This window comes from Peromyscus maniculatus, chromosome 17, assembly GCF_049852395.1.
Source record: "Peromyscus maniculatus bairdii isolate BWxNUB_F1_BW_parent chromosome 17, HU_Pman_BW_mat_3.1, whole genome shotgun sequence".
Classification (NCBI taxonomy): Eukaryota; Metazoa; Chordata; class Mammalia; order Rodentia; family Cricetidae; genus Peromyscus; species Peromyscus maniculatus.
In genome coordinates, this window is record NC_134868.1 from 11,146,673 (window position 1) to 11,168,049 (window position 21,377).

The 21,377-nt window shown below is 37.1% G+C and overlaps 1 protein-coding gene across 4 annotated transcripts in view; it reads right to left on the reverse strand.

The window, feature by feature from the left end:
• Positions 1 to 21,377, reverse strand: part of Spock3 (SPARC (osteonectin), cwcv and kazal like domains proteoglycan 3) — a 349,999-nt gene that overhangs the window by 171,480 nt on the left and 157,142 nt on the right. For all 4 annotated transcript variants that reach the window (XM_076553280.1, XM_042262642.2, XM_076553281.1 and 1 more), the window contains exon 4: positions 628 to 742. In XM_076553280.1, coding sequence (XP_076409395.1) covers positions 628 to 742 — 115 coding nt within the window. The remainder of the gene's footprint in view (positions 1 to 627; positions 743 to 21,377) is intronic.

The following is a 21,377-nucleotide window of genomic DNA, read 5'->3' on the forward strand; positions in this document are numbered from 1 at the left end:
CCTCAGGAATCATGGGAGGCACCTATCTGTTTATCAGGGAAGCCATTACTTACCTATCTACCCGCATACTCAACTATCTTAGGCAAAGGGCATCTGGTTCCTTATTAACCCAAACAGACTGCAATAGATCAAAGGCCCTATTCTAATTTTCAGGCTGTTCTGATTCCCAAGTCTCCTCCCATTGCAACCTTACCAATAAGACTAGTAAGGTTTTCCCACCAAGTACTGGTCTCTGTTCTCTGAGGTAGCTCCAGAAGTCCCCACCCCCATGACAATAAACTGTCTTTCTACCTGTAGAATGGTCTAATTTGGAGTTTTCAATGCATCTCACTTATAGAGGTATGCAAATTGCAATTAGTCTCTAAATTTGAAAAGCGTTTCTACTCAGATAAAATATTTTAACTCAGTCTTTACAAAGTCAGCTTTGTATACATAGACTTAAAACTACCTAATCCTAGGAATTCTGATTGAGAGCAACGTTTAATCCATTTCTCTCATGACTATACTACCCAAGATTCTTGAGCCATTTAAATAAATATCTTTATCAAATATCAAAATATTGGTAAATATTCATACTGTGGCAAATAATACTGCTGTATTAGTAGGATTTAATTTCAAAGTATTTACCTGTGTGTGAGCCTCCTGTGACTGATGCAGAGTGCAGTCTGAGCATCTTGAGCAATGCATACTTTGTGGCGGCTGCATTTGATCTTTAAGCACGGGTCCTTAGCTGGATCTAAAGCTACAGAAAAGAGAGAAAAACAGAGCAAGAAAGAAGGCAAGAGAGCAAGAGCAAGATTGCAAGCAAGAGAGTGAGAGGGAGAAAGAGAGAGTAAGAGAAAGGGGAAGAGAGAGAGGGAGACACAGAAAAAATTTAAATGTTTCTGCATAATCATTAATTAGATTATAAAATTTTAATTTCACCTGGTATTTTTTTCATTTTTGACAATTTTATGCATGTAAAGAATGTATGTTGTTCATATTCACACCCATCACTTTCTCTTGTCCTACTCTCGTTTTAGCGTAATCATGGAATTTTATTGTATTCATCTGCAAGCCTTCCTGATGTTTTTATTCTACGGAGAGAGGCGTCTAATTCCTACCTCGGAGTTGATCACAGCTGAGTTCAGTATCACCTAATCAGCTCAGAAGTTAACATTCATAAGGTGCTATGTGTGGAAATGTTGGTGTAAAAACCCTAATTCTCACCAAAAGGGAGAGTCATTTTGAATGACCATGGCCTGAGAACATAGAAAAACATTATCCTAAATACTATGTTCTAACATGGAAGCAGTTTCACAGGTTACAGAACAAGTCAGAAATCAAGGCAAGTTTAAGACACATTGTTGTTTATATTAGAGAGGTGGTTAGAACAGGAAACAGAAAGTTTTCCAAGATGCTGCCTGATGACCTTTTTAGCTTTTGAAGCAAGCTAGTGGTTCACAAAAGTTAATAGATTTCAGAAGATTTTTTTATCCATTAGCCAAAGGATGTTATTTCTGACAGAAGGGGAAAGCAATTCTACAGTTTTTGGCCTCTGGACCTGAAACATTCCAACTCCCCACATCACCCTAGTTTTAATCAGCTATTCAGTCTTTGAAGACACAGATCCTTTTTCCAGGAATTCCTGCTCACAAGTAAAGCACAAATGTAAAGATTAAAACTGTTCTTAAGTATAGAAAAGACAGAAATAAGAGGTGGTGTCATACTGCTGTATTTTGTGTTGATGGAAAATGATGGCTATTAGCCTTGTTTACCTTTCATATGTGCTGGTTGCTATAATAAAATGATAAAGAAAAATATGTCAGTATCACTCATAACTCATTGGATACTAAAAAAATTGTCTGGAGCATCACTACTGTGTGAGCTGAGTGCATCACAGAGAACCTTACATGCAGTGTTTTCATCTATGGATTGCTTCTGCATACCCAAAAGCAACTATGTCTCTATGTGACTTCCAATACCAATATTACATAATGTACTGACCTTTATAACAAATATTATTGGTACATTAATAAAGATATGAATATACATATTCAAATATTATATTTAAAGATTATAATCAATAGTTTGCAATGTATTTACAGTGTGTTAGTACCACAGCAATTTTAAACTCCTGAATATCTTCTATTTATTTCCCTCTATATAGTATTAGTCATTTGTCTCTGGATTTCCTATTCATTCAATCAATAAGGCTGTGGTCCTTTGATACTAGATTATTTCATTATGTATAATATTTTAGAGGTTATAAAAATAATATAGCATGAATTACTACTCAAACCTTTTGTACCACTGAACAATATTGCATCTCATGAATATACCGCAATTCATCTGTCGACTCACTAGCAGATGGTCGTGTTAATGGCCGTGACTTTTGTCTATCTTATTTTTGCTATGTTTAGTAATTATTGCTGGGTCTGATTAGTGATAACTGTCTTGTGATATATTTTTGGGAGGGCTGGACTGTGGGTTTTCACAAATGAGGATGACATCAAGTGTGCAATTTGATTGCAGGTCAAAATTGAGAGAAATCAATTATGAAAGGTGGTAAGTAATAAATTATATTCCATGAATAAACTTTAAAGCCAGGTAATTAAAAAATATTAGAATACAAAAAATTATTTGGAAAAATTGAATACCCTTCAATAAAGCATCTGGTTTGGTACTAAACTTTTTCATTTAAAAATGATATTAAACTCAAGCTGACATAAAGTATCCAACATAAATTTGGCTTCCTGGAGATATTAAATATTTAGCTATATTTATACAATCACCTCAATCAATATCTGTTTTGATAACCAGTAAGTTCAAATAAATATGAATGTAAAGTATACTTACAAATACATAAACATAATAATTCTGAAAATTCTAACTTTAAGATTAAAAAATGGTCAGGCGGTGGTGGCACACACCTTTAATACCAGCACTCAGGAAGCAGAGGCAGGCAGATCTCTGTGAGTTCGAGGCCAGCTTGGGCTACAGAGTAAGATCCAGGACAGCACCAAAACTACACAGAGAAACCCTGTCTCAAAAAACCAAAAATAAATAAATAAATAAAAATGGTCAATAGAGTAAATGTGTATATATGCACTATTTTTTTTTTTGCTCAGAAGTTGAAAGCATAAACCATATAATAAATCTATTTTTAGGGACTTTTATTTAACTCTTTAACTCTTTGGGGGCCTGCAACCCAGCTCCCAAATAAATACACGGGGACTTCATCTTACTTTCAAATTCCCCGCTTTAGCTTGGCTTATTTCTAGCCAGCTTTTCTTAGCTTAAATTATACCATTAATTTTGCCTCTGGGCTTTTACCTTTCTCTATTCTATATAGCTTTCTTTTCTTCTTACTTTGTGGCTGGTTGTGTGATTGGGTGGCTTGCTCTGGCTTCCTCCTCTCCTTTTCCTTTTCTTGCTCCTCCTCTTTATTCTCTGTGCCTGGCAGCCCCACCTATTTCTCTCTCCTGCCTATCTATTGGCTGTTCTGCTCTTTATTAGACTCTCAAGTGTTTTAGATAGGCAAAGTAACACAGCTTTACAGAGTTAAGCAAATACAACATAAAAGAATGTAACACATGTTTACATCATTAAACAAATATTCCATAGCATAAACATATAACACATCTTAAACTAATATTCCACAACAGATATTTTCATTTCCATACTGAATTCTGTAATATTACAACTATTTTATGGTATTATTTCTGAACATCTTTACTACTATTAGTTATTTTTGGTTTCATAATAGCCATTCAAACTAAAGTGAGGTGATATCTTGTAATTTTGATTTACATTTTGCATACAATAAATCTATAATATCTCATTGTGAGTGAAATTTATTTTCACTTGTTAAAGTTTTGTTACAGAATTCATGCATGCATATATTGTTCTGATCAAAGCAACCTCCCATTTCCTCCTCCAAATCCCTCCCCTTTCCACTACTACTCTTACTTCCCAAATTCATGTACTATTTCTGAAAAAAAAATTCACCCTACTGTACACTGTATTCAGTGTAGCACTTTCAGTATGTGCAGTGTGTGTGGCTAACTATAGGACCACTGGCAGCCTCAGGAGCCACATCCCTGGGAGAAAATGACTATCTTTTAATGATCACTAACTGCCTATAGCCCCTCAGCTAAGGTGGGAATTCAATAGGCTTTCCCTGAGTCCATGCTGGCATTTTGGTTGGATTGCTCTTACACAGGTCTTGTGGAATTTTAAAATATAATTTAAAAATATAACCCGATGAATCTGAAGGAAAGAGGGGAGAGGTATAAGGGATGTTTCTGAGGGAGGAAAGGGAAGGAAGGAATGTTGTGATTAAAATACAGTCTCAAAAGCAAAAATAAGTGTATGGTGGTCCTTTTACTCTTATTTGGATTAAAGTATCTTCCAGTTATGCTTATCTTGGGCAGTCTGTACTGGAACATTTTTTAAAAGTCCTGGGGTTTCTTAAATGACTGTCTCTCCCCGCTCGTCTATCTCTCCCTTTAGAAGCTGATCTGCTCTCAAGGTTGGTGTGAGGGCAGACCCAGCCTTGAGTCTCTTGGATGAAGTTCGCCCTAGTCTCTGGTCTTATTCTCCACTCTGTTTCCTCTTTCTAAATGCAACTTTTCAGAGCAGGCTCCATCTCTTCACTTCCTCTATAGATGTTTTAATTCTGGAATGTGTGTTTGAGTTCCCCAAAGCCTTTCTGTGGCCTGTGTGTGTCCTCCATCAGAGAGGTCTCTGTTCTCACACTAAGAGCAGGGGCCCTGGTCTCTTGGACTGCTGCTTTTCATCTGCAACTTTGTACTTGGTTAAGTGAAATGAAAGGCCTAATGTGCAGTTATGTTAAAGTATTTGATCAACTTGAATACGTCTTTGGGTATGATCCTCAGCACAACTAATATGGGAAAGGAGAGACAGGGAGAGAAGGCAAGAATGAGTGCACACTCAAATGTTGTAATGAAGAAATGAATTATGAGAAAATAAACACACAAGGTCAATTATGAAAAATGTTTACATTCAATTCTACACACACAAAGCACTGCCTGGCAAGAGGTACAATGTATATCAGCAAAAATGAACAAGAAATTAACACCTAAGCCCAAGAGGCTAGGGCTGCATAGAATTGGCCCTGCCTCCCACTGGCTCTAACACTGTAGAGAACTGGCCCAGAACCTCACAGGCCGCAATAATCAGAGAGTGGGTTCTGCACCTCCACAGGGCCAGCTCCAAAGAGCTGACCCCATGGAATGGGGCACAGATGAGCCACTCGAGAGCTTGAGAGGGAAAGATCTGGCCCCGCCCCTCATCTGTCATATTGTGGCACAGGCTAGGAAGAGAAGCCCCAAACCCTTGCCACCTGTGGCAGGCCGGAGAGCTGGCCCTGAGGTTACCAGAGCAAGCGCAAGAGAGCTGAACCCTCCCCTTACCAGCTGCAGCACTTGGCGGAGTGACTCCTGAACCTCACTGCGAAATACAGTGGAGCTGGCCTAGGTGATGTAGGTGTGCTTGAACCTACACCCAGCCATGAGAGAACTGGCCCCTCTTCTTACTGCCTGCTGCATAAGGTGAACTAGCCTTGAAAGTGCAGGAGAGCTCCCCCTGGTGGTTAGGATGGGGAAGAGCTGGCAGGCTGACCAATACAGCAGCCATCCAGGCACAGAACAAGGGCTATGAGTTGGCCCATCCCAACACCCACTTCATCTATGATCTGCTGGAGCATGTGAAGGGACCAGTCCTGCAGACCCAAAGCTTTGGGATCTCCATGACACAGGACAACAACAGTATATCCAAGAGGAGCCTCAGTGAGGGCCCAGTATTGATAATGATAATGTAATAGAAACTAGAGGGCTCAAACCAGACCAATGACTCATTACAAAAGACACTTGTAAATAAAGATGTATGGACTAAAAGGATATGTTGTGTGACTCACCGTGTTACACTACAACTTCCACGACAAGGTTTTTTCTTTTCTTTCTTTCTTTCTTTCTTTCTTTCTTTCTTTCTTTCTTTCTTTCTTTCTTTATTATTTATTTACCTTTTCGTTTAAATTTTAAGTTGTTTTATCTTGAGGTGGAGGATGCAATGGCAGAGGGCAAATATGAAGAGATTGGGAGATGAGTGGGATCAAGTTGCATGATGTGAAATTCACAAAGTGTTAATAAAAAGTTAATTTAGACAAAAATGGACAGGAAGAATTAAATGAACAGACAGCATTTAACATAAGAATTATTAAAGTCTGTAAGGGTGATTTTGAGCCATCTGAAGTTTTTAGAGCTCACTCTGTTATAGCCTAAAAACCATAAGGCACTGCACATGTCAATACAGATGCTTAGGAGTTTATTCTGGAAGTTACAACATTAATAGAACCAAACCACTTGCTGATACTCACAGACTAGAATTGGTCAGTTCTATAGGATGCCCAGCTATTTCACCATTTACCTTAGTGAATCCCTGTCATCTTCTTTTACAACATAATGTTGGCTATCAACTTGGTATCAGGTTTGATAGCTTCCTTTCAAGCATCCAGTTAAAGATCTGCTAGGATGATTTTAGCTAGCTCATTTCTTCACTGTAATCTTGAATAATCATTTTTATGTATGTGATTTAATTTGAGGACTTAACGCTTCCTATTATTTTGTTTTGGTTCACAAAGCATGGCTTGTATTTTCAACAAATCCAACCTAGCCTTTAAACTGGTGTAGATTTCTCCCTATTCTTTTACCAGCATCTCTTATTTTTCAATCCAGAATCTCCTATCTCAACTCAAATATGGGAATGATTAGGCCTAATGTACCTGTTAAATGCAAAACTGTCTGAGTAAGGAAGGATGGGAGACAGTGGAGGTAGAATGTGAATGAAAGCAAATATGTTAGTAAGAAAAGATCCAGTCCATAAGAGAATATATCAAAGCAAGAGAAGAATGAGAAGTCCGGCCCGGCACTAGGACAAAAGCCGAATGTGAGCTGGTTTTGGTTTTGGTTCTGTTTTTGAGCTGAGGACAGAATGCAGATCCATACACCTAGCCAAACCTGCCCTCTTATCACCAAACTATACCAGTAGCCCTGGTACTATAATGTATAGCTGAGCACCGAATTCTCAGTGCATCAAAAGTGTCATAGTATACGCATTTGGTATAATTGGTCGTAGGAAAAAGAAACAATATCACCATTGAGACACAAAACTGGAGGATTAAACCAGGAGTAGGGAAGAGGGAGGGAAGGGAGGGAACACATTGAGGAATATCGAACACTGAAGGCCATTTGAAGGGTGGTATGGAAACCCATTATAGCAGAAGCATGTTATAATATATGTATGTATGAAAGAAATCTGAATAGAATCAACAAACAACATGCGTGAGAAAATCCTGACTAGACGTTTTCCACTATCGAGTGAAACTTACATTGCCAGCAATGGGTTATTGGTCAAATGGATGGTCAAACTGAAGCCCTAAATATCTCAGGCTATTGTTGAGGATATCGGTTGCTCTCCACAAACTGATGGCAAGATCCTATTGCCAAAGACAACACTTACATATCTTGTAGAACATGGAGAAAAAAAAATCTGGTCCCTAACAAGAGCCTTGACTCCTAGGGTTCTTAACTCTAGTGATCATGGTACTGAAAGGTACTCTGTATGTTATCAAACGAGAAAGGTAAACACCAATCCAGCTACAAACTCTTTGATTGCAATTCTGATCAGCCTGCATAATATGTTGGTGAAATAGCAGTGCACAATTTGTGGGAGTGAACCACTATTATCTCATTGGATTTGAGGCCCACTCCAAAAGATAGAATCCATGCCTGATACTGATTAGGTGTACGAGAATCAGGGACCAGATAGGCCATTGATCTAAGGGAAGATCAAATATTTTTCTACTAAAGGAATAGAGCAATAAAACAACTCCTAATGAAATTCTTCTATATCTATAGATCAGTGTCTTTCTCAGCCAGCATCAGAGAAACTTCTTCCAGCAAGAGATGAGAACAAATACAGACCCAGGACTGGACAATTTGCAGAGAGTGAAACTTGCTGAGGAGGCCAGGCAGTGGTGGCATACACCTTTAATCCCAGGAGGCAGAGGCAGTCAACTCCAGCCTGGTCTACAAAATCAGTTCCCAAACAGCCAGGTTTATTCAGAGAAACCCTGTCTTGAAAACAACTAGAAAAAAACTCACTGAATTATATAGAAGAGGAGACAGGAAGATTATAAAGGAGAGTAAGAATGGAAGACACAAAGAAAATAGTGCCTCTCACATACAAGAAGACTGATGCACATATGAACTGAGACTGTGCCACCATGTACAGAGCCTGTAGAGATTCAAGCCAGATGGGGTCCCAGCACTAGGACAGGAAGTGGACATGAGCATCCATCCCTAACCCAGAAGCTGCCTCCAACTTCAAACCACTTCAAAGGACAAACAAGTTTTCTCCAAAGGAGTCTCCTTGCCTGTACAAAACCTGTTTAAGTGCTGGCCCCATGCCGGCAGTAGAGGGCTAACACACAACAAACGGGATGGTATTTTTGGAGATTGTTTTGTCTTATAATACTTTGAGAATTTTTTTAATTTTACTTGTCTTTTGTTTATCATTGTTTCTGAGTTTTTTTCTAGTATGTATTTGTGTGTGTGCATGCATGCACTTGTGTATGTATTTCTTGTGATTTTTTTCTTCTTGTTTGAGTGTATTGTTTTATTATAATTTTTTTTCCTGTTTTTTAAGAGAGTAGGCAGGAAGTTGGATAGTTGAGGAGGACCTAGGAGGAGATGAGGGAGGGAAAACTTTGATAAAAACGTGCTGGACAAAAAAAAAGTATGCTTAATAATAATAATAAAAAGACAAAACCCAGCACCTTAAAAGTAATATCTTGGTACTGAGAACTCAGTGGACTGAAGTGTTGGCTGGACCTCTTGCACTGCACAGACTAACTTATGCTCCTTTTCAGTACTTTTCTATGGGAAATTAGGGACTTCTAATCTAGTACTGTTTTTGTTTGTTTGTTTGTTTTTTTCAAGATAGGGTTTCTCTGTGTAGTTTTGGTGCCTGTCCTGGATCTCATGCTGTAGAACAGGCTGGCCTTGAACTCATAGAGGTCCGCCTGGCTCTGCCTCCAGAGTGCTGGGATTAAAGGCGAGTGCTGCCACTTCTGCCGCCACCGCCAGGCCTGTTCTGTTTTCTGATGATTCTCTTTGTCATGTAGCATAATTTATCACTTCTTAGAGAATAGAGGTTCAGTAAAGATCAAGAAACCTGTAGCACCCTAACTTTTGATCCCATTCATGTATGACTCAGGAGAACACTGAATGTTATTTAAACTATTGGTCAGCCCTTAATATAACCCCTCTAAGAGCTATAAACAACAGGCTGCCTAGAGGTTAGTTACAACCAAAAGACAAGGCACTATGAAAATCTACAATGCCATTCACTATCATTTTGAAGATTCATTTTTCCCATACTGTAAAATGATTAGATTTGTATGATTAGATTTTGTAATGTTAAAATAGAAAACTAATCTTTAACAAACATGCTTACATAAAACATATCTAGCTCACAGATACTGTTTTTGTCTACAGATTTTTCCCTTAGTGAGAGTGACAGGGTTGTTAATAATTGTTCATATTGACTTTAGACAATATCTAATAGCTATTGTGCATGAGACCATGAAAATATAAAATTAATAACTGCTTTGTGTTTTCAGTTCATGTAGCACTCTTGACCAGGCAGGGGAGATGGCTCAGTAAAGTAGATCTGAGCCCTTGCTGAACAAGGATGAAGACTTGAGTTTGGATTAACAGCACCCACATGAAAAGCCAGGCATGGCTGTCCTTGCTAGTAATTCAGCATTGGGAGCCCGAGACATTCAGATCTGACATGCTCACGCTCATTTGACAGCCAGTCCCGCCAAAATGGAAAGAAAACTTCAAGTTCAATGGGGGACCAAACCCCAGAAAATAAGGCAGAGAGGACAGAAGAAGATGCCAAATGCCCTCCTCTGGCCTCTGTAAGCTTGTACACAGGTGCACCACATACATTTATACTCAAGGTCATGAACTGCACACACACACACACACACACACACACACACACACACACACACACACACACATCATTTTTACACACAAGTACATAAAAAAATCGAATCACTGAATGAAATCATTTTTTTGGTTAACATACATTAAAAGAGAAAAAGAAAAGGGAGATTTCAATGTTTACTAAGTTTGGGTTAATGCAACCTTCTTAGACTATGGAAGTTGAAATGCATTCAGAAAAGATAAATTTTAACAAAATATATTTTGTTACAAAAATGGAGCTATACTTATTTTTGAGACTTAGCAGTACCAACAGAAATTAGAATTCTAATAGCATGGCTATATCTTACCTAAAAATAGTGTTGGAATTACCCAATTTAAACATTTAAAATTAAACAATTTTAAAAGCCCAGGCATTTAAGTTTAATAGATCATAAACAACTTCAAGAAGATTACTATTTTAAGACAGTTCTTTATCTGTAATTTCTGGAGTATTTAATCTTATTATAAATATATACAAAATAATCACCATTTTTAATCACTGGGAGATTAAATAGTATTAGGATGTCAATATTTCTTGTCAGCAGCACTTAGAAGAATGTTAATAAATGTAACACTTGCAGAAATCATGAAAAATGCAACACAAAAGTGTATATTATAGAGTTTTAATATATTTATTTTTTTATTTTGAGAATGTGTAATGCTATTATTTAACTTTAGCTTTTTTCTTTATTTTTGTTCATTTTGAAACATTCCTAAAGTACATTTTATCATATTCATTGCACTTCCCCAACTATCCCCGGAACCACTACTTAATAAAAAATTAATGTATCAAGAAATAAAACATTCTTAACAATAGGAAAACATGATTAATTATCTTTAATTTCTTAAATATTTGCTTAAACATAAAACATATAAGCGCATAATTAAAAGACTAAAATAGAACTTCTGGTATTCAAAAGAAGTTTAAGATTCAGTTAATATATTAATAGACATCACTGGTCTTCAATGGATGCAGTCAGGAGCTGTGGAAAAATTATTAAAAATAAATTCAGTGCCTAAACACATGTGAAACTTAAAACAGTAAAAGATAAAAGAATTGTGCTGATAGTAACCAAATACTGGGTGTAGACCTGAGAGCTAATGGCAATTTTATCCTTCCTGTACAAAGGAAAAAAGAATAATTAAATAAGAACTGCAGATGCAAGGGAATTACCCCTTTTATAGTAGTGCAGACAGAAATTTGTAACAGAAAATATACATCCCAAAGGAAATCTTCTTCTGTTTCCACTCGTGAAAAGAATTACAGATATTTCAATAAAGAAAGAAATGCAAGAGAACACAGAAAGAAGGATGCACTGGGTTGATAACTTTATTAGCTATGTCTGTTAAAAGAACAATGGGAATGATGACAATTATCTCTTAATGTGTAATTCATGGTAAAATTAAATATAACACATGGGAAATAGTGAAGAAAGGGATGTAAATTAAATCTGTTCTAAGATCCTACATTAGACTCTAGAAGAGATCAAGGAGCCACTTATGATAGGGTTATTATACATATAAACATTTAGACACTGAAAGGAGATTAATTACATATAAATATATACAAGAGAGTAGTTATATATAATTAATCAACAGACCAAAGAGACAATGAATATCAAAGAAAAAAGTGAAAATTGGAAACCACCCATGTCAAAATTAAGAGCTCATTTCAGTAAAATTCTGTACTATGAATTAAAAGGAAGGGATGATTTCTAGGGAACTTATAAAAACTTGCCAGATGGTTTAATGTCAGGCAGTGCGAGTGAGCATCATTGAAAAGAGAGCCAATGCCTGGTACTTATTTAGGTTTTTGACAACCCATTTTGCAGTATTAAATGTAATTAAATGCAGCCACAAGTCTTTGGAGTGACTTTCTTAATTTCAAACCATTGCCCCTCCTCTACTCCCATCTCCACTCACTTCAACTTCCTTATTACAAATATTGAGCATAGAAATCTACTGTGGGGAACAGATAAAGTCCTGTATTGTGGACACGAGTACCATCATGTCAAGGACTCCAGTGCCAAAGACCCACAGGAATGGCAAGACCTTCCCCTGGTTCTGGAGAATAGCAAGGCTGTCTCCTTGATTAAGTATGGCCGTGTCTTTGATTAGAGTATGGATATTGACTATGTTTGCAGAAAGTATCAACCACAGTTTCCTTCTCTTGGATTAGATGACTGCAGCCTGCAACTGCTTTCCTGAAGAGAATCCACACAGAGAATCACAATGGCGTTTCCTCCCTCAGCTGTATAAAATAAATGTACAGAGTTTCTGTGCTGCTGGTGCATCTATGTCAGAGTGCATAGACTACCACAACCCAGGTTTCTGTAGGTTATCTCCTGTCAATTATTCCCCGTGGTCCCAGTCAGGTTCATTCCAAAGCCATGCTGGTCATGGAAGTCAATACTATTAGCCAATTCAGGTGTAATTCTGTATTAATTGACAAGAAATAAGACTCAACATTGCTTCAATAATGTACTTTGGGATGTTCTGAATCTTCCAGCTACAAAAACGTCCTGCTTTATAAGTGTGAAAGATATATAACTGATTACTGGCATATCTGTTACTAAAATTCCAAATGCTATTATAAGCCAGAATTTAATTCTATTATTATTCTACTTGAAATGACAATTGATGGAAATGTTAGTATAATATTGTATTTAATTCTCTATTATTCTTTATCTTAAGGTTTCATATAAATTCCAAATTTTTAATGTCATCAATACTAATGAAATTTCTTTTGTTAAGTAGATTCTTACTAGCAAAACTGATAATCAATAGAAATCTGTAATTTTCACTGGTCTGCATATTTCTCTATTATTCAATAAAACAAATAATGACAAGTTTTCATAAGTATATATATTTATTTCCATTAATAAAACTGAATTTGTTAATGATGTGTTATCACTCAAATACTGCTTCAAACAGAAGCATGATGAAAATTTCCACCTAATATACCAATTCTAGAAGTGGCTGAGTAAAAATAATTTTACCTGCAGTTTTAGAGCTTAATGTTTCTGCCCTATACATCAAAGAAGCTTAGCCATTAATTATACAGTATGAAACAACAGAAAAACTCTTTTGTGGGTTTAATTAATTGGAAATTGTGATCAGATTTGATCAAATACTGCTAACATTAGATATTTTAAATACACACACACACACACACACACACACACACACACACTCACACACCATGGAAAATAGGAAGACTAAAAACTGCACTAGCTATATATCAGGGCAGTAATAGAAAGTATATTTATCTTGATGCAAGTATGTTTTAATACATATATCAACATATAATAAAATTTATAAAATTATATACTCAAAATAATTGCATGTTATTTTGCATAAATTTTATCTCAGTGAGAAGTCAAGCCCCTTTGTTTCCAGGTATTTTTTTTTTAAATCTTTTAATAGCTTGTGAATATTAATATATTTCCCCCAATGAATATCTCAGAGAAGCAGAAAACTCGGTCAAATGTAAAACATAGTACAATTGCACTCTGAGGTCTCCCAGCACTAGCTGGTGAGTAAGCACCCATCATGGTCCCCAGCCTGCTCCCTCCTAATCTCACATACTATAGTCACCAAAGCTGCTCTTTCTGTTATCTTGACAACCTCATAAGTTACTTCCCACCCACAGCCATCTTATGCCATGCATTAACCAGCAATTATAACCATTCTTTCCCTAGTTCTTCCTATCATGGCTTTCCCCATGTGGTCCATCTGGTTTTATTTGTGTAAGTCTCTTATCTTCTACCCTGTTTCCTCATTGGTTCTTCTTTAAGTCCCACCCTACATGGCATAATTGTTCCAGCAGTGTCTTCAGACACCCTCCATTCCTTATACCACCCTTCCCCCACACTACACCTGGGCCCCTCAGCATTAGTTTACATCTTTGATTCCTCCCAAAGCCAACCAGTCTGCACTAACTGCCTAGCACCCATCACAGAAATACACACAATAGGGTAAACCAAGATAGTGCTCTCCCCCCACAAATATCTAGCTTCATAGTACATTCACTAAGAAGAATAACTTACATGAAATTTGAGAGATGCAATTCAACAGAACAATTATAAAAATTCTTAATATATTTATTCAGAACACTCAAATAGGATCCAAGTAAACACATGAACATACAGAGAGAGCAGGAATAAACTAAGCAAAGTAGAAGAAAACACAAAAAATCTGAATGAAATAACTAGAACAACTCAGGGCAGGAAAACAGAATTCACTAAAGATAACCCAACTTGATGTGAAGCAGGGAATGAAGGTCAATGAGGCTAACAAATGTCAGGGGAAGGACTCACAAGCAGACTAGGTCTCATGGCAGACATACTGTCAGTGAGTGGAAGAAAGCATAGAAGAAGTAGATCACTAAATCAAAGACAAGGCAAATGTTATAAACAACAAAAACTGAGCTGGCAGTGGTGGTGCATGCCGTTAATCCCAACACTGTTCTGATTTTGAGGCCAGCCTGGTCTACAGAGTGAATTCCAGGACAGGCAGCACTACACAGAGAAACCCTGTCTTGAAAAACCAAAAATCAGCACCAACAACCAAAATCAAACAAACAAACAAAAAGACAAGAGCTAAATAAGGACAAAAACAGTCACCCTAGCGACATGGATCAGAAGACTATTATAAAGCGTCACCCTAGATAAAAATTCATGGGCAATCTCTAGCTGTTGAGAGAGGATGAATCTATCTTCTCCAGGGGTAAGTATCTTGACCTGTTATCCAATCCCACGTGGTCAGCCTTGAACACATACAGATGAGTGGGTTGTGTGTCTAATAATAATTATAGAGGTCAAGGATTTAAGGGGAAGTTCAAGGGTACAGGAAGAGTTGGAGGTGAGGTAGGGATGTAAATAATATAAACATATTATTAATTTTTGAAATTCTCAGAAAAATTAATTAAATTAAAAAAAGAAATTCTTCAGGATTTTCATAAGTTTTTGTATTTGAGCGGCAAAAAGTGTTGTAATCAGTAACACTCATTTGAATGCTTCAAGATTTAATATGCAGGAACTCTGTGACACTGTAGGCATGCGATGTATTGGCATGCATGCAGGTAAAACACTCACACAAATAAAAATAAATATAAATGAATATTTAAAAAATATTCTGTCTAGTTCCTAGAGATTATTCTGGAACCTTTGCAGTTATTGCTCAAGAACTCCATATGCACTGTGATTGTGGTTGAGTCTATAGAAACCTCCATAGGAACATTTGTCTTGGCTAAATGGAGTTTCATTCAGTCATGTAAACAAAGACTTTTTCTCATAAGGTTTAACCATCTGATGCTGTTTTTCAAGAGCTTAAGTCATAGCTTGAAGCTCAATACAGCACCATTCTGTAAAAGGAACATTTGGTCCCCAGAAGCTCAAAGAGAATCTTCTCTAGTCAAGTGAAATGAACTTGGAAAAATCCTTATACCTCACTAGGAGGACTGTGATAGGAAACTAGACGATCCTCTTGGATGCTTTCTAGTACTGTAATATCTAATAGGACAGGTCCATTCATTTTCACAACCAGTAAGTAGAGAAAACACAATGGCTCAGATTCTGTGCAATTTAACATATGAGTCATTGTACTGGATAAAAAAAAAAAGCAAATAAAATGCAACTTGCTGACCGTTTCTGGCAAAGACTAATGGAGAGAAGTCAGGGGGAGAATAGTACACCAGTAGAAGCTAATTTTTCTTCATGAAACAAGTGAAGCCTTTAGCATCTGTTTTTCCCTGGTGATTATTTTTTTCCTTCTCTCTCTTGCTGCCTTCAGCTGAAAAGCAGAAATTGTAAGCCATGTTTTATTTTGATCCTGCAAAGACTATAGAAAAATCAGAATTCCTTCATAGTAAGACAATGAATGGGCAAGTATTTCACTTATTTCATAATTTGGGGAAAACAGGAAAGTGACAGTGAGATTACATGTGGAGGGAGAAAGTACTGGACTGGCCTATAACATTCTCTGATGGCAAACCAAGCCCACCTTTCATGGGCTACACCACTCTATGGCTTATTTAATATCCATCATCTTGGCTTTCTCACCCTCACAGTGGTTCTCAACCTTCCTAATGCTGCGACCCTTTAATATAAGCCCTCGTGTTGTAGTGACTCTAGCCATAAAATTATTTTTATTGCTATTTCATAACTATAATTTTGCTAGTTATGAATCATAATGTATATATTTGTAAAAATGAAGGTTTGTCAAAGGGATTGTGACCCACAGGTTGAGAACCACTGCTCTGAAAAGAAGCTACTGAGCTGTGGCTACAGTTAAGACATGCATTTGACTCCCACTGTTCTTTGTCTATGTGATTCTACATATTGCTATTGGAAAATACCTCTCTGGTGGTTTAAAATTTTGCTAGATTCTTTCTCCATCTATTGCTCGGAAAGACCCTAACCCTTCAGGCTTACACCCCCAAGCCTCAGTAAAAGAGAAACTTCAAGCACCAGGAAATGAGAAACTAAAAATCTAGTTCCAAGGGCAACCTGACTCAGCCACTACTCAATCACCCCTGCCACAATGTAACAATGTAAAAAGATTTCTGTTAAGAGATGTGCTCAACTGTGACTGGGATAGTTGCAGGTGTTCCAGGAAGGACCACTGTGACCTTTGTGTAAACTCTACTCCCACCCTGATATCCCCCCTTGAGTTTTCAGGAAGAATGTACCTGTTGATATAACTGTACCCCCTCTGTGATCACTCTGTAACCAGACCATGATCTTGTGAAACAAAATTGTATGGGAATTGTAATCTTATGGTTTTGGTGGGTTTTTTCTTTAAAAGCCCCCATGGGGCTGCAATAAGATGCTGCTCTTGCTCTTAGGACAAGAGTTTGCCCTTCTATACAGAAGCTTTAATAAAGCCTCATGCTTTTGGATCAACTGGACTGAAGTCTGGGTTCTTGGGGCGCCCACTTGAGACCCTAAACTTTGGGGTCCAACAGCTCGACCCTGGGTATTTTATCATCCATTTTGGATTCTGCAACTCTGCTAAAAATTTTTTCCACAATCTCTATTACATTGTTTTTGTTGACCACCTTATGCCATCTATTTCCTGAGAGTAAAAGATTTACTCAAGGTACTAAAAAGAGTTAAAAAAAATTCAAGAATTCAGTTGAGTATGGTTGTATCTGGATGACTATAGTCCCAGCATTCAGAACACTGAGGAAGGAAGAAGATCACTCAGGTTGAGGGATTTGAGATTACAAAGCATGTGCATATACATATACATAGGTGTATGTGTGTGGTATGTAGTGAGAGACTTCAGAAATAGTATGTCAATGTTCCTTCTATGGGTCAAAATAATTTCTAGTTCATTTCATTTTCTACCAGGTAACAATAGCATAAAATGTACAAAAGGTTCAAAATTAAATAATATATGAAGTTCATACAAATTGAATACATTTTAAATTTCTTCCAATAAGTTCCATTAAATTATGCATGAAAGGCTTTGAGAGTTCTTTGAAACACAGCAATTACACTTTTAATAATAAATTCTGAATATTTGGAGCCAGAATATAAATAAAATATACAAGCAGAATGTACCAGCCTTTTTGTTTTAGGCCACAAATCAGCTCTCAAATCATGACACCAAGACTTTTTATTAGTTTTTAATGCTCAGCCTTATCTTATGCTTGTCCCACCAGCTCTTACAGCTCAACCTGTTTCTCTTTATCTACATTTTGCCTTGGGGCTTTTTACCTTTCTTTTCCATATATTTTTTTCCATATATCTTACTTTCATTGATTCTCCTGTCTAGCTGGTGGCCTAGGCATGTCCCTCCATCTCTCCTTCTTCTTCTCTCTCTCTCCCCCTTGTTGTTGTTTGGTTTTTTGAGCCTAGATTTCTCCTCCTATTTATTCTCTCAGACTGCCAGCCACACCTGTCCTATCTTGGCCTTGCTATTATCCATTCGGCTCTTTATTAGGCCTCAGGCAGGGAAGGTGAAACGAGTGCAACAAATCTTTACATCATTAAACATACACACTTACATCATTAAGCAAATGCAGCATAAACCAATATACTAGTTATGGCACTCAGAGTGACGATGCTCTCTTAAACATTATAGACCATCTCATCTATACTCTTAAGCCAGGCATAAGGAAAAGCCTTTTGAGTTGTTGATCTGGGAACACCAAGCAATGCACACAATCACAAAGGCTGCTGCAGCTGCCGTTGACTACCTCTCAGAAACTGAACATAAGACCCTGTTGATGAAGACAGCACATGTTTTGGACACAGAACTTAGATGAATCAATCTGGACCTGACCTCAGAGCCTCCTCTCTCAGGACCCCACTCATGTAGGTGAAGGAATCATGAAGTTCCCCAGTGGAGAAAAGCAAACAATAGTCCTATCCAGGTATAATATCTACAAATCACAACAAAGACCAGCATAATAGGATATTCTTCAATGTTCAATGGTGGCATTTCTATCCAGGAGTGAACGAACAGCCACCTAATTGGACTTCACGCCCAATCAACAGGAGGGAATTCATGCCTAGCACTGTAAACTCAGTCAAGTACCTATGGCTGGTTGGACCATGGAACTGAAAGGAGAATTCAAGCATTTTTCTGCAACTGCATTCTAAAGACTCATCTCTACATCCACAGGTAAGTGCATCTCTCACCCCTCCCCACCAAGCTTCTTTTTGCAGTAGACAGAGATTATTACAGAAAGCCATAAAAGTCAAAATGAAGGGACCAACTGACTCTAGGGTATCCATTTCCAATTAAAACATTTATAAAACCTCTACACTTGGTTGGTTCAGGGAACATTGTAGAAGATGGGGCAGAAAATGTGGTTGATTGTTTCTTTGCTCTTTTGGGAGGCCCACTACCCAGCTCCCAGATAAATCACACATGGAAGCTTATTCTTAATTATGAATGTCCAATTTTAGCTTGGCTTGTTTCTTACTAGCTTTCCTTAATTTAATGTCTATTTTTTTACCTCTGTGATTTTCCCATTCTCTATTTCTGTATACCTTTCTTTCTTACTCCATTGCTAAGTGTGTAGCTGGGTGGCTGGCCCCTGATGTCCTCCTACTTCTCTTGCTCCTTGATCTCCTTTCCTCCCAGATTTTTCCTTCTATTTATCCTCTCTGCCTGTCAGCCATGCCTATTTCTCATTCCTACCTCACTACTGGATGTTCAGTTCTTTATTAGACCATCAGGTGTTTTAGACAGGCACAGTAACATAGCTTCACAAAGTTAAACAAATACAACATAAACAGAAGTAACACATCTTAAAACAATATTCTACAACAGAATGATTCTAAGAGCTAGAGGCCCTGGACAACTGCTCACAGATGCTTTCTTAAAAATAAATAAGTAAACAAGTAAATAAATAAGTTGATTAACACAGAAATAAATAAATGAATAAATAAAGTTGTTAGGTAGGATTTAGGTCTGGAAAGATTTGGGGAAAGGAGTGAAAATGAACATAGTCAAAACATATTGCATGATTTTTTTTAAGAATTAATAAAAATATATTAAAATGAAATTTGAAAAAGAAGAGTAGTGGAAAAAACATATAGATAATTTTCTTCAAAGAGACAGGATACATGCAGGTACTAGATAGAAATATCTTTGTTATTCCACTCAATTTAAACCTTTGCTTTTCTTGTTTAAATGTTTACTTTATTTTTATTTATGTGCATGTATGCATTTGTATGGATGATTGCATGTGTGTGGGTTCACTTAGAAGCCAAGGATGGCATTGGATCCTCTGGAGCAGGAGATGCAGAAGATTATGAGACACCTAATATGATATCTCAGCCCTAAAATTCAGTTTTTCTTCCTCTGCTCTCTAGTAATACTTGGATTTGAGCTGACGCAGGATGACTCTTTGTCCACTGAGTGGTCCCTTTAATTAGATAACTGGAACTATTTCCACATGTTTTCTGTGGATTTAAGCTTTAAATTCCCGATCAAGTCTTCAAAACTGCCTCAATGAGAACTGATTTCTTGTGCTTATTTGGTTGGATCTAGCAAACTCTTATGAAAAAGAAAAAAAGTTCAATATGTTCATGATCTCATATATAAAAGATGTCAACATTGCCACTTGAGAGTTTCACATAATGACATTTTAACACTGATTGATAATGTGCATGCAACACACACACACACACACACACACACACACATGCACGCACGCACGCACTCACGCACGCACGCATGCACACATGCACATCAACATTAAATAAATTATTTCACTTAAGTCAAGAGAAGGAAAGACAAGGCGATGTCCTTAGTGACTAACTCACTAAAGTCTTGACCAAACAGCACAAAAAAATGCACCAACTACCTCTGTAAAATACAATGTTTTTAAGAAAATGTATAATTATTTATATTGGCCTTATAATATTTTTTAGAAATAAATATAGAGATTAGCTACTGTTGAATTTGAATACATATGGAGCCTGATGTCAAGATTTCAGTGTAGCTTCCATACCAGAGAAGGGAAGAACTATTAGAGTATTGGAACCATTTGAATTGACAGAATTCACAGAATTGTTTTCTCATAAGAAATTATTCAAATCAAACATTTAGATATATTTACAAAGAACCATATACAGGATCTTAAAGATTTTTGTTGGTTTAATTTTTGTTTGTGTTTGTTTGTTTGTTTTGTTTTGTTTTGAAACACTGTCTCTGTAGTTCAGGATGGTATTTAACTTCGTATGTATACCAGGCTGTACTTGAATCCTGATTCTTCTGCCTTATCTTTAAAGGCTGGGATAAAAGGCAGGATAACCATGACTTCCTAACAAAACCTTTTTTTGTTTGGTTGGTTGGTTGGTTTTGTTTGTTTGTTTTTCGAGACAGGGTTTCTCTGTGTAGCTTTGCGCTTTTCCTGGAACTCGCTTTGGAGACCAGGCTGGCCTTGAACTCACAGAGATCCACCTGGCTCTGCCTCCCGAGTGCTGGAATTAAAGGCATGTGCCAAACAAAACCTTAAAGGGAAGAAAAATACTACAATTTCCCCATCAATTTGAAGTTATTCTCCAGACAGAAAAAAAGAATGATTTGATGTTCTTTGATAATTAAGCACATATAAACTGCAACTGAGACCTCCTGACATTAGGTGCAACACACTATTCTTTGACAGTAGCAAGAGAATTATTATATTCTGAAATAATCCTTTTTCCCATTGTTAGATACAAAAGAATGGACTAAAACACAAATATTTCCATTAATAAAGTAGTGAAGCCAGGCAGCGGTGGCACACGCCTTTAATCCCAGCACTCGGGAGGCAGAGCCAGGCAGATCTCTGTGAGTTCGAGGTCAGCGTGGTCT